Source organism: Centrocercus urophasianus, unplaced genomic scaffold (genome assembly GCF_019232065.1).
Source record: "Centrocercus urophasianus isolate 14NV4802_14NV808 unplaced genomic scaffold, USGS_Curo_1.0 seq_14, whole genome shotgun sequence".
Classification (NCBI taxonomy): domain Eukaryota; kingdom Metazoa; phylum Chordata; class Aves; order Galliformes; family Phasianidae; genus Centrocercus; species Centrocercus urophasianus.
In genome coordinates this window covers 27,032,887-27,047,448 of record NW_024884586.1, presented here as the reverse complement: position 1 = coordinate 27,047,448, position 14,562 = coordinate 27,032,887, and the positions used below count along the sequence as shown (strand labels likewise).

The 14,562-nt window shown below is 37.4% G+C and overlaps 1 protein-coding gene across 5 annotated transcripts in view; it reads left to right on the top strand.

Annotated features, from left to right (window-relative positions):
* Positions 1–1,058, top strand: part of PRKD1 (protein kinase D1) — a 109,387-nt gene extending 108,329 nt beyond the window's left edge. For all 5 annotated transcript variants that reach the window (XM_042813301.1, XM_042813300.1, XM_042813302.1 and 2 more), the window contains one exon: positions 79–1,058. In XM_042813301.1, coding sequence (XP_042669235.1) covers positions 79–297 — 219 coding nt within the window. In that variant the 3' untranslated portion in view covers positions 298–1,058. The remainder of the gene's footprint in view (positions 1–78) is intronic.
* Positions 1,059–14,562: the final 13,504 nt, after the last annotated feature.

Below are 14,562 nucleotides of genomic sequence, written 5' to 3'. Positions count from 1 at the left end.
CTTTGCATATTATTGGTAATAGAAGGAAATGTCATTTATTTTAGAAATGTTAAAACAAATCCTACTACTTTATTTCAGGACTATCAAACCTGGTTAGATTTAAGGGAGCTTGAATGTAAAATGGGGGAGCGTTACATCACCCATGAAAGCGATGACTCTCGATGGGAACAGTATTCAGGAGAACATGGACTGCAGTATCCAGCACACCTTATCACTCCGAGTGCTAACCACAATGAAAACACCACGCTACAAGAAACAGAAATGAAAGCCCTCAGTGAGCGTGTCAGCATCCTTTAAGTTGCATCCCTATAATCTGTCAAAACACTGTGGAATTAATAAATACATACGGTCAGGTTTAACGTTTGCCTTGCAGAACTGCCATTATTTTCTGTCAGATGGGAACAAAGCTGTTATGCTGTTACACTGTTGATGAATCTGAGTTGCCAAGACAAATCAACAGAAACATTTTTGTGTGACCAACTGTGTTGTATTTACAAAAGTTCCCCAGAAACACTAAACTTGTTATTGTGAATGATTCATGTTGTATTTAATGTATTAAAACCTGTCTCCACGGTGCCTTTTCAAACTAATGTTTTTCTTACTTGAGCCTTATTTGGTAAGAGAACTTTCCCATGAAGATCTGTGTTTTTTTGTTTGTTGTTTTTTGCATCATTAGTTTTGTAATTGTAAGTAAACTCTTGAAGAGTAGGTTATTACTGCTGTTCTGTGAACAACTACTACTATTTGGATAAAAGCTTTATTTAGTGCAGGGGAAAAAATAGCAAAAAAAAAAACAAAACAGAATGCATAGCACTGTACAGACAACCAAATCAGACAACCTGTGTATATGTGTTTGTGTATATAAATAGACACACACACAAGGTATAACCTGCTATTAAGCCTAAATGCCTTAGTAATGTTAACTGCAGCATATGCCAGTTGTATTTTGCTTTTTCTCAAAATATTCTTCTCTAATAGGAATATTCTGTAATATGTACATTCAGAAGTTAAATAACGTCAACTTTGTGTATGTTTTCAATAAAAGCCTTGTTAAAATAGTTCACTTGAGTAACATTATTGTTAAAATATCCTCAGGATGGCATCAGAAGTAGCTGGGTAAGTTAGCTTCATCATTAAGAAGACCATGTGGAGGTAGGTAGAAAAACAGTTTGCTAGCCTGTGGACCTATAAAACACATTTTGTAAGAACTGGCTTAGGCAAACTTTATAACATGAATTTGTATAGTTTTGAAGCATACTGTGGGCAGTTGAGGACATGGATTTTGCACAAGTGAAATTAACATGAAATGTGCTGTTTCTGCTGAGGGAAATGTGCTGTTTCTGCTGAGTTTGTTCAATCTTGAGTTCTTTTGAACTGACTAATATGGATCTCTCCCATCCTCCTTCTCCTGAAAATTTTAAAGGTACTCCTTTAGTTTATAACAATTACTTTGCCTTTGCCTTCCAGCTCTAACCCATTTAGCTTTAACTGAGAAAGCTGTTCAGGCTGTAATTTGAAGTATACACTAGAGTAACTCAGTGATGAGCTGGAGATTTTTCTGCGCCACAAGCTTTCTCAAAAAAAAAAAAAAAAAAAAAAAAAAACCACAACAAATGAACAAACAAACAAAAAAAACAACCAGTTGACTTACAGATATTGAAGAGAGAGATTTAAAAAATGAGAAAAGATGAATGGGATGTGAGGGAGAAGTATACAAAGAGCTAATGACTACATTCAGCAAACCTCTACTAATCAAATACTGATTCTATGTCAATCCTAAGATTTTCATCAGCAAAATCCTTTCTTTCCTCTCATAAAACTTTGGCCAGAAGTTAAGGCCAGATATAAAATATTAATAAGCCAGCAGAATTTTTTAAGTAACTTGGGCCTCTGCTGGACTGATGCTGTGTTTTGTAAAACTTCACAATTATTTTGGAGGATACTCATCTGTCTGGCCAATGCCATTTCTGCTCTTAGCCTTGGTATAAAACAGCATGACAGTAAAGGACACCAAACAGCATATGAGTGGCTACTGTTTGTTTTTTCAGTCCATTTATAGAGTAATTAAGTGCACTGACAAAATGTATAGCTGATTCAAGTCAATAAATGACAAGAAATTATAAAAAGTCATCAAACAGGAATTGACCACTTGTTTCCTAGCCAGAGTGAGTATAACCTACGTAAAGACCTTGATTTTGAAACACTGTTTGCGTTACTGGTCATTGTGGGGTTTGTTTGTTTGCTTTTCATTCAGACTCAGCGTTAAGTAAAATAAATATAAAAATCAGGCTGATTTTTCTATACTCAGTAAAAGACCCAAGTATTTGTGAATACTTAAAAGCAAGTCCACCTAAAGGTGCAGTGGTGAATTCATGATTTTATGATCACAATCTCACAAAAGTCATTTAATTTTGTTGTCTCATCTTTCTGTGATAGACACGTATGCGTATTCTAGTTGCTTATTCTAGACATCCACATACTGCACTGACCACCTTCTATCACGTCTGTACTATTGCACCTAAATCGAAATTCTCATATTCATTTGTCTATAGTGTATGTGCTGTATGGGAAACGGCTCAGACAAACCAATTACAAACCAAAGGAACTGTCTCGATAGATCAGGTTATTTTAAGTGTCAGAAAATTTGGTACTCCAATTAGATGTTCATCCAAGACTTTCACCTTGATTTTTGCTTAGCTTATTCCTAGCATCTGGACCAACTGAATCATGAAACCAGGTATGTGAGGGTCTACTGGAGAAACTGGAATTTGCCTGCTCTCCTTACTGGAACTTAACTTTGGTGAAGAACAGGCACCCTGTGTTATAAGAGGTAAAAGTTATTTTTCTCACTTGCTAGGCATATCTACAAATTTGAAATCAGCTGTTCACAAACGGGAATATAAGAAAAATATACTTACACACTTGTATTTCAGACTGAAAAGTTGCTATTTTGAAAGATCCCACAAAGTGAGATGTTTTGCTTGGAAATCTACACTGCATAGTCCTGCACCCGAGGGTGTCTAGCTGTACTGTAAGCCTGGAAGGCCTGAGGCCCCATCCTGCAAACATCTACCAGGCAGAATGCCAGCTAGGGGAGTTACAAGGAAAATAGGCATGATGAAAACATGCCTTTAAGGCAAATACCAAAATCTGCAAGCACGTGAATACTGCCAAAGATTAAAAAAAATTGGCAGATTCTGAAGTATTTCTGTTCCAGACAAACTATTTTCCGATATGAATTTATGATACATTGCCAAATGTAATTTTAAATAGTTTCCAATATATGTCCTCAAATAAATAGTGACTTAGCAGTGATAACTTCTTACACTTTTAATGGAGAATGACTTTTTCAGAAAGTCCTAACATCTAATACTCTTTGAAAAGCAAGTAGTTCAGTTTGGTTCCACTGTTGACTTAGGCATAAAAAAGCATAAGTTAACTTTGAGCAGTTAGATCAAGTTTAGTAAGTGGAAAGTATACTGACTTAACAAAAAATAAAAACTGACTTAAGGGATCTGGCTCACATTTACCTAGTAAGCAGCTGCAGCAGTTTAAGATGTTATTGTCTATCTCCCCAGCTGTTCATCATTGGCCAAAAATCATCTATCAGAGTCCTGCATTTTTCAAAAGTGAGTGGGGAGATTGTAATCCTGAGCCTCTCGGGCTTTCAAGGTGTCTCAAGCTTCCTGATTTCTTCTGGAATAAGATGTAAGGTGAGTTAGTGAGTAACTAAGGACTGCTAAGCATTCTAGCCCTGACACTTCTGACTGTACCTTTGCATGCTCTCAGTTCAGCTGATCATTACAGTTGTTATGAATAAGAACTTCATCAAACAATATTAAAATAATAATTAAATTGAAGGTAAAATCCTATGTTTATATGATACATCTGTTGGCTTTATGCTGTAATGTAAAGGAAATATGTGCAGAAACATGTACAGTCAAGAATATTCATGGCATAGAATGGTGAAGAGCTAGAAGCTTTTTGTCTTGTAGTCCCAGACCAGTAAACCTATGATATCCTACTAATGGCTGTTATCTTTCATAAGGAAACAAGGAGCTCTCAATGAGGAGCATGTGTAATACTCCTGGAAGGAACTCCACTTTACTCTGGTCCTAATGGGAAATTCTGTACATCAAAATTCTATCTAGAAGATGGGCCAGTTCAAGGTTAACTGCTTTGAGTCTAGTAATGTATTTCCTTGATCCAGTGTGGTATGAAAAAACTTCTGTACCCTAAAACATGCAGATGTGTTTGTATGGATTTCCACTGATGGAAAATTGGAAGAGTTGCTATTAAATGAGGAAAGCATCATCAGAAAGTTGAAATACTCCTTCTCATTCCAGAACTCAGTAAAATAGCAAGGAAAAATTTTACAGACTGCTGATTTTCAAGATGATAGCATTTCAGGAAATTCAGAGAGGAAGTTGCAGTACTAGGATGGTTAATCTATCCTTAGAAATGGGAAAGAGTATAAAGCAAAACTGCTAGAAATCTGGAATTCTCCTTCTCTTTTTGCAGCTACCTTTAGATTTTCTAGAAGTTTAGCCACCTATCTTTGAGGAGTGAGGTAAACTCCACTGCTTACAGCGGGGGTAAAAGGTTTAAAGGAATACAGTTGCTTGCTTCAAACAGATTCATGTAAAACAGTGATGAGCCTAAAAAGCAGTCTCAGATAAAGATTACCTTTACAAACAATATCCCAACTTGTATCTTAGTTTTTGGGTTTTTTTTTGTTTTTTTGTTTTTTTTTTTTTTCTCATGGAACTAATGACACTTGGAAAATGCAACATTCATATGTATGCAGGAATGTACAATACTCTCAGCCAGCCTCTCAGTTTGTTTCTATATTTAACTCAATTTTCAGATGGCAAAGTGGCAAAGTAAGTAGATGAATGACTTGGGAGCAGTAATCTGGAACTTAAGGGAGAAAATGCAGGTGGTAGCATACTGAATCATGGTTTTTTTACCCTCGTAACCCAACTTGAATTCATCCAAGTAACACACATCTTTAGATGAGATATTTCTGGGAGGTACAGCCTACGCAATAGGTGTAAATTGGGAATTACAATCCAAGACAAGGAAGTCTTTTTATAAGCTCGATCTCATTAGGCATTTAAAGATCTTACAAACACGCTGCTGCAAACATAGACAGCTACCTCAGAGATCACAGTGTCCACATGCAAGATGCTGAGTTGAGGGACAACCCTTCAAGTCCTCCTAACAAGCACTAGCTAGGCACAACAGATCTGTGAGTTTGGGGCCAAATTCAGTATTAATCTATTAGTGCATGGCTAGAAATGTTCCATGGCAAAATAAAACAGGACATATTTTCACAGAATTTGAGATTAAAATACATCTGTGCGTTGCCTAACCAGAGCATGGAGCAGGTCTCAATGAACACCGATAAAACAGTTCTGCAGCTCAGTCTAATAAGAAAGAGACCAGCATGTCAGAGATGGATGATGCTGCTTAAATGCTTCATGGTGCTATACGAAAAAAGTGTGATTGCATGACATAATTTACTCTTTTAATTAAGGGGTTAGAGGAGTCAATGACTGTACTAGGGCTGTCATTTCTTCTCCAGCCTTCCAGCCAAGGTGACCTTTCCCGTCTCTTGTGTATGCAGCTCCAGTGCCTGGTGCAAGGGCACTTTTTTAAAAGCCTCAGGACTCCTTGTCATTTTACAGCCCCTTGCATCTACCTGGTTTTTTTTAATCTCACAAACCACCATTCCCTTTTGGACAGAAGGAGAAAACAGCCTACTAACTCTTCCACTGTGATAGCAGAGAGCTTATGAAGATAATAGACTTGGTTTTGGAGAAAGAGACAGCAGAATGGGAAGATTGGGCAATGCAGAAGATGCAGGACTAGTACAAACTCATAGAATCATAGAGTGGTTTAGATTGGGAGATACCTTAAAGATCATGAAGCTCCAAACCCCCTGCCAGAGGCAGTTTCCAATCACTGGATCAGGATGCTGTATCATGAATACTGCAGTATTTTTTTCATGCTTAGTAACTTTGCTGTCACAAGTGCTTAAAATCATGGTCTTAATGCCTCAGGTCTAGTTTGTTTTATATTATCTTATTCATATATTCATAGCCTTAACAGTGACAAAATTAATTCTCATGTCATCTACTGCTTTAATCTTCTCTCCTGGTGATCTCTTCTCTTTTGATGGCTAAGCTGTATCTTTTTACTAGTAAAATGATGTCAGCCCAGCTTCTAGAGCAGACATATTTGTAATTGGGCACAGAGTTCTCTTACAGCTGTAGAGGTTAATTCCTGCTCATGCAGGAATAGTTACCAAACTGTGACCAGATCCAGACAAGAACATCACTTCAGCTAAGCCCTCATAAGTAGCACAAGTTCACTGCTCAGACAAAGCCTTGCCCTCCCTTTCCAAATTGCTTTGCCAAGTAGCTGTCATTGGTTTATGATGTGGCCAATTGTGCTTCGGCCTGAAACCACCCAACTCTCATCTGTGCCAAGCAAGTAACTGTCACCGTCCCAGATTGAACCCAAACCAGTGATCAAAGACAAAAATGTCACGGTACTGCCAATTTTCTGTGCCGTCCAGGAACCAGACCTTGTGCTGTCTGATTTGCATGATAACTGTGAAATAAGGGACTGTGTGATTTTGTTCAATTCTCCAGCTCTTTTCAAACTTTCTTATTATTAAAGGTACTTATTAGCTAGTTCATATTTCCATCACAGTGCGGACTTTATTCTCTGTATAACTTTAGGTATTGTATATAATATTCAGGAAGGAACCACTCTTAGAGAATAGCACTAAAGTTCTGGAGCGCAGCCCCGAGCGGGACGTGCTGCACCGTCGCTGCTGGGAGGGCCGGGCTCGGCACGGAGGGAGCGGAGCGCAGTGCCCTGACGGAGCGCGCCACCTTCCGGCCAGCGGCGGTACTGCATGCTGCGCGAGTAGGGCGCGAGGCAGTCCCCAAAACGAGTCCGCGTTCGCTGCCGTTTCAAAAAGCTGCGAGGTATGTAGGATATAACATTCATTGAAATGATTAGCTCCTTAATTGATAATTAGCACATTGCACTAAGAGGCTTTAAAAAGTAGGAAGGTTAGCTTGCATGAAAATCTTTTAGCAATTTGAATACAAGATCCTGAAATTTCTTTACAACACTTGGTTAAAGAGAAAAGAGAAAAAGTGAATCTGGTTTATTTATGCCCACAGGAGTTAATTGCAATATCTTTATACGTAGAACAAAGTAATTTCTCTATGAAAGACAGACAGAATGAAAGATGAGTTAAAAACCACAGCTAAACTGTAGCAAGATACGCTTGAGGATACAAAAAGGAAGGTAAGATATAAAACCACTTGAAAATTGATGTGAGTTGATTATCAATCTTCGATTTCTTTCTGTCTGCTTCCAGATATAGTCTTCTGTTCTCCCACATCAGTCTCTGATTCTAAGAGAACTCTCTTTGTTCAGTATCTGGCCTTGTGTATTTTGCTATTTCCTCCTAATTCTGTATTTTAAACTTTATCTTCAGTTAAGTTTTTATGCACAAATAGATACCCAATTCTATTGAGTAATTCAGTGCATAGCTCATGTCTATTCATTACTAGAATGCACTGAGCAAATGTTCTGCCATTTAATTCAGCCTTTTCCAGTAGAAGTTCAGGTCAGTCTGTGTATATCTATCTCCTTGTAAGTATTGCTTCTTATTATTTTCACCTTAAATACAGTGTAATTATATTACATTTTCCATCTCTGTAAAAAATATTTCTTAGCCTTTATTGGATTCTAGCCAGGCATCCAGTGTTGTAGCTCTCACATTCTCACTACATGCAGTAATATTTTCTCTATTTTCCTTGCTACCAATTCAGTTTGTCTGCACATTGTAAGTCAAATGTGGACAGAAATGGTCTCTTCTGCAGAAGTACTGTATGTGAATTCTGTGCAATCTTTACCAAAACCAGCTGTCATAGGGCTCCTTTGTGCATTTATTTAATAAAACCTGTTTCCAGTACAGTCTTTCTGCTATAGGCTCTCAAAATGTCTGAAGTCAAAACAGCTGCAGTTATGTAGGTAGTCAGTTTGGAACTGGATTACTTCTGTATCGTCCTGTTAGCTAGGAAGATTGAGATATTAAAAGATAAGCATGGAAAAATTTGAACATAGGTAGCAAATGGAAATACAAGGCTGTATTCTGCCAGCCAAAGAGTCACACCTGGGAAAATACAGAGATGTTAGCTGATTAACGTTAGGGTATGATAACATTGTTCAAGTGCAGAGCAGAATAAATTTTATGTTCATTTCCAAGCATAGCAAATTGAAGAAAAACAAATACTGGATCAAAATGAAATCCATAACAAAACTAACTGCAAGCAGATTGTATGGCCATCCCTGTTTATAAGTGAAGTTAATCCAAACATTCAAGATATTTCTGCAGAGTAAGCTACCCTGTTATTCTACAAAAATGTGTGCACTAAAAACCAAATTCAGCGCCACTAAGAAGTTTATATTTAAGATTGGAATATATGTATATACAAAAATCTTATCATTGCAATGCCTTCTATTTCATTATGTTGGCCCACAACCTCAGAGGCAGATGGTGGCGGTATGGCAGTAGAGGCTGAACATTCCCACCACTATTCCATGACATTTTGTTGCAGTGTGACAGATGGTAGCAGAGGGGCAACCCGTCAAAATGATGCCTGACATGGAAGTGTGTATGGAGCAAAGGTGTGTCTCTAAATTCCTCCATGCAGAAGAAAATGACACCCACTGACATTCTTTGATACTTGCTACATGTTTGTGGAGTCCAAACAATAGATGTGAGCACAGTGAGGCAATGGGTGGTGCTTCAGCAGTGATGACAGTGATGTGAAAGATATCCATGTTCAGCACTGCCATGCAGCTTTTTACAAATGTGGTATACAGGCTCTTGTTCATAGCTGGCAAAAATTCATAGCTGATAGTGGTGACTATGTTAAAAGAAATACATTTTGTTGCCAAGAATTTGCTCTATCAAATAGTGTTATTGCGTTCTTTGTATCTGCTGAAGTTTCCATGGAAATAAATAGGAGGCATTACTTTTGGAGCAACCTACACAGGAATCCTTTTGTATCAGTGGAATAAATTCCTCAGTGTAATTACATGTGACTCGGTTCATTACTTGGATGTGTTACTTCCTTCGCTGTGATGACTTAGTATTTCTGAACTGAGCAGCACTTTATTCATTAGATCTGAAAAGCGAGCCTGTGCAGGCCTCTGGGTATGGCATTCAGACATCATTAATCCCACTCTAAAGCTGAAGATAGATTTCTTACTGATTTAGGTGCACCACAAGTGTCATACAGCGTACAGTCCCTTTGTTTTTGGTTTTTTTTTTTTTTTTGCCAAATGCTGTTGAATGCTCTTTCAACTATGCCTTTTCCCAAAATGTGCTCGTTTAGGATCTGCACTGCTACACAGATCCATCTTTGTCTGTGATTATCATCTACTCTTACTCAGTTTTATTTTGTTTGATACTTATGTCAGCCAGAAGTGAAAACAGTTTGAGAGGAAAAAAGTGTAATCTTTTCAAAAGGCACTCTCTCTGTATGCTGCATTTTCTAAAATACACTGCTATTTAATAAAATTGTGTCTCCTGTTAGAGAATTCCCTATGAAATACTGAATATAAAATTAGCACCTAAAAAATCAACCTAAATTAATCTGTTTATTCCTCTCTGGTATTATATTATTGAAATAAAAAGTACAAACATTTAACAATTTTGAGCAGGGCAAAGATCAGCTTAGCAAATTGCTACCAGGAGATGGCACCATTAACAAAATAATTTAAATGCCACATGCAGTTCTTCTCAACCATCTGTATGTCTGACTCCTTTGACAATTCCAGGTGTTGTCGGAGCCCGATCCTGCAAATCATTTCTCCAGGCAGCCCTCACATGTGAGGGATCCCAGGCATGGTGAAAAGACTGCGGGTGTGACTGGTGAGTTACGTGCTCGGATTGTCTTATCACCTCTTGTGCTGACTTACCCTGTACAGTAAGTGATTAACAATTGCTGGCCTGTATTCTCTTCCCTGATTAGCACATAGTTATTTGGAAAAGGGACTGAGGCCACATACTCCTTATTTAAATATTATTTGTTCTTTACTAAATCTTACTCTACATAGACTGCAACTAAGTTGCATACAGAACTTAGTATAAATTCTCAACAAACTAATGACTGAGATGGACTTGCTTGGATTAAAGCTGAAAGAGCAGAATGTGAGTACCCAAGCAATTCTTTCTGGAGACTGAAGGTATGACCTTCCTCATCACTGTTCCAGCATTTCCAAAGAAAAACGCTGAGCGCTTGTATTTCTACAAGCCTGTAGGGAATCAAACTTAACATGACTGGAATTAAGAGAATCTGAGATCTCATCCTTACCTGGCTCAGAGATCATTCTTGTGGTACAATTGTTCCCCTGGAAGGTGAAGGAAAGATTTAGGCTGATTGCCATAACATCAGAATTTCACCTGTTGACTGCAGACAACCTAGAGCTCTGCATGCACACAGCTTGCAGGATCGGATCCCTTGTGTGACAGGAGGCAAAATATTTGCCATGTGTTTCATCTCAGTTTCAAGCACTTCAGTTTTTGAATCCTCTCAGTTAAGTAATTGATGTTGGAATGCCCTGTCCCTTGCTTGGTATTTTAAAATAAACCTTGCTATAGCATAGATTATGAATCAAAACAGCTGCTTAGCTGAACATGTACTTAAACGATTAAGATGGTTCTTTGTGAATCATGATAACTAGTCTCATATATAATGCTTCAACACACAGGGAGATACATTTTGTGTATAGTGGTTTTAAAAATTCATTATACAGATCTGATGTCTTTTGGCTTTTTCTTTATCACTTCCTGAAAAAAAAAAAAAAAAAAAAAAAAAAAAAAAACACACAACAAAAAACAACAGTTGAACAACAACAAAAATTTCCAGTTGTCAAAATCGTATTTCTCATATGCCATAGCATATAAGATTATGAATAAATCTTCTGTCTTCTGCAAATACAACCTGATAACTGTTAAAAATGAATTTTTACAGGAATTGCAGTAAGCTGTTTATATGGCAGTCAAGCTGGTACTGAACAACCCTGAGCATGGCTAAAACATGTAGGTGAGGGTACTTCATTTGTTTGTTGGCCTCATGGTGAACTTTCAGGTGTCTGAATAGAAAAAAGCAAAAGAGATCTAAAATTTTTACTTTCTGGTCAGGTTAGGAAAGTAAAACAAGTAAGGATATGAAAGCATGCAGTGGTTACTTAACTAATATGCACACACACACACACACAAAAAAAAAACCAAACAGACAAAAATACTGTTCCAAAATTGTATAAAATTGTCGTGAAGCATGCTAGTGCTCCTATAGGAATTAAGTATGAAGCCTTCATTTCTTTACTAAAACAGAAAGGATACAAGATGGTTCTCAAAACATGCAAAAACAGTTAGAAGGTTAAATATTTGGGCACAGCGGTTAAAACAAACAAGAGATGGAAAGCAAAACAATGCAGAGATCATCAGGAAATTAGGAGAGAAGACTGCAGTGTGATGCTGTTATTCATCATACAAACAGTTTAGATGAAGAAAAAATAGCATAATGTTGTCAAAAAGGAAGTAACAGGAAGAATTCTAAGTGGAAAAACGTGGAATTGTGAACAAGGTGCTCTCAACCTTTTGTTATCTACAGGGGAAAGGAAAATACAATATTGTATATGTTCTTTGTAACAAACTGGAATTCAGAGTACGTTTCTTATCCTAAACAGCAGTCATACACAATACATGCTGCCTAGATACTTGGGGATGCTTAAATATATATTATACTGTTAATCAGTCTTTCTTCTGCAGAATGATTGTTGCAGCAATTCTCATCTTTCCTAACTTCTGGTCTTACCTCTGCAACTTACTGAAGCTTATGCCCTAAGCCACACTTACTGTGGTCTAAGCTGTAGTACGTCTTCTAAGCCATGCCTTCTATGAAATTATGTTTAGTGCAAAATATACTCTCCTGCACACAGGCATGGAAAAGGATACAGCAGAGTTGGAGTTCTCTGAGTGTGCACTGTTTTTATCTATGATTATGCATGCTGTTTAAAACATGGGGAATTAGATTTAAAGACAACTAAGAAATGGCATTTTCCTCTTTGGTTCTTCTTGTCTATGTCTTAGAATTATTCATCAATTAGTATATTCATTTAAATGAATGAGGGCAGGCAACAAGTTATACTGAGATGAAAGCAGGATCTGTTGAAGTTGCGAGTCCCTACTGGCTATTCATCTGATTGTCATGAGAGGATCTGGCTGCTGACTGCTTGAGTGTTTGGAGTCTAGGGAGCCCAGGGGAAGCCTGAGTACTGCCCTTTAACCTCCTGGCCTCTTGGCTTACTCTTAGATTCCCTCATAAGAGCTGAAGCTTGCTGTCCGCTTCCTATCCCAGCAGCAATTCCAAACTCCTATTGTCACTTTCAACTCATAGAATCTCCCTGAAAAGTACACTATCCAGTTTACTTCTTAACCCTTCAGAGGCCAAATCAGTGCTGTGATCAGACTTCACAGTAGCAAAACTTATGCCGTAGCTTTTTTAAGCAAAAGGTTGTTTTATACTTAATAAAATATAGGAGATTGTGAAACTGGAAAAAGAAAAACATCCTAAACATAATGCTCTCTCCCATTATTTGTGAAATTCTTGAAAATCTTCAGGAAGATGAAGAAGAGAGAAGTCTTCCTTCAGCAAGGTACCCCATCAGCTGCAAGGTTTCAATTTCAGATCCTACATTTTGCAGGCAAGTGTTGCTACCAGGTTGGCACTCTGCTATTGGGAGCATTTATAGGTTATAGCTACAGGTTGTGAACAGATTTCATGGAAAGTCCTATGTCAGCCTGAGTTAAGATGGAGCAGAAAGGTAGTTAGATACAGATACTGCAAAGATAAGGTGGTGGTTTCTTATTGAAACAATTGCCACAATCTAGAAAACAGCAGCACTAAGGGATAAAGATGATACTAATAGAGACATTTTTTATTCATCCAGAAGAAATCATATGCATTCTCACTCCAATTTACTCCATAGAATAGACTAGAACCTTATACCACTTATCATTTCTGTAAACCTAAGAGATATTGAGTGAATGTTGAAGAAAGAGCTTGAGCCTTGATTAAATAGTTCCAAAATTAAAGGTTCCAATCTTTTATTTAGCAAATTCTTCTTACTGATTGGGAACTCTCAGTGTTTGAAATGTGAACCTTATTTCTTTTAAAAGATGTTTGACCTGTTCTCAGAAAGCTCAAATCACAGAAACTGAAGAGCATAGGGTCAAGCCACCAGTCATGGAAGTTTTTTGTAGTAAGTCAGTAAGAGAATGAGAAACTGTGCTGTATAAGATCTGTGGAACAAATTTGTGGAACAAATCTATTCCCAAAACATCACACATTAACTTCTGTCTGATACATTTTTTCTATGCTTCCATTTCTGTTTCAGAGTTGATTGAAAAAAAGGGAAATCTTCCACATGATCTGCTGATCCTGATCCTTGGTTCCTGCAAAGAAATGCATCTATTCCTCCTCAACACCCCTCAGTGTGACAGTAATGGCATTCAAGATCTGAAGTGCCATAAATGTGTGTGTGTGTGTGTGTGTGTGTATACATACATATATATATATATATATATATGTGTGCATGTATGTATTTCTTTTTCTTAGTATTTGTAGTCCTGGCAAATGTAACAGCCAGAAAAGTTTTATCAGCCATAGAGCAAGCTGGAACTGAAAACCACTGAGGTACTTTAGTGATTGAAAGCTTAAAGGAAACTTTAAAAGGAAAATGCTTTGAGGCACATTTACCAGTACTCCAGACACTTTCTAAGAAACTTAGTAAGTTCATTTTATCTCTGCTGACTTTTGTAAGTTATCACATTCATCGTTGCTCCTCTTTGAGTATGTTTTATGTAAATTTTAGACTATATTACAAATTTACAGGTAAGTCCATCTGTCTACACAAGTTTATATAAATCTATGTCTATAATGGCCGTCAGAAAGTAACATGATTAAAGCAACTTTGGAAGGCTTCTAGTTCTCTAAGAGAACATTATGAGTACTTCAGAAGCAGTACTTTGACAATATTTCGGCTCTGGAATCACAGGTAAAATCTCAGCACAATTCATTCAATTCTTCAGCCTCCCAAAGTACCTAATGGAAGTAAGCTTGGAACATCAGCATGAAAACTTGAGGTGAGCACCTTCCAGCACTAAGTTAAAATATCTTCAAGAGTTCATTCTTCAGTGAAGTATTGTGCTGGTGGTTCTGAGCAATATTTGTCTTCCAAATCTCACAGTTCTTTTTCCCTGTAGGAGACTCCATTTGAAAGTAGCCTGTGGAAGCCATAAATAAAAGTAACCAACAATTTTGCGTGCAAAGAAATATGTCTACAGGGCATATTGACTATGTCAAGTTCCCCTTCCAGAAGGAAAAAAGTCAAAAAACAGAGCCTTGCCCATTTAGGCTGTTCAGACAGATAAAAAAATCAATCTGCCTTTAGAAGGAA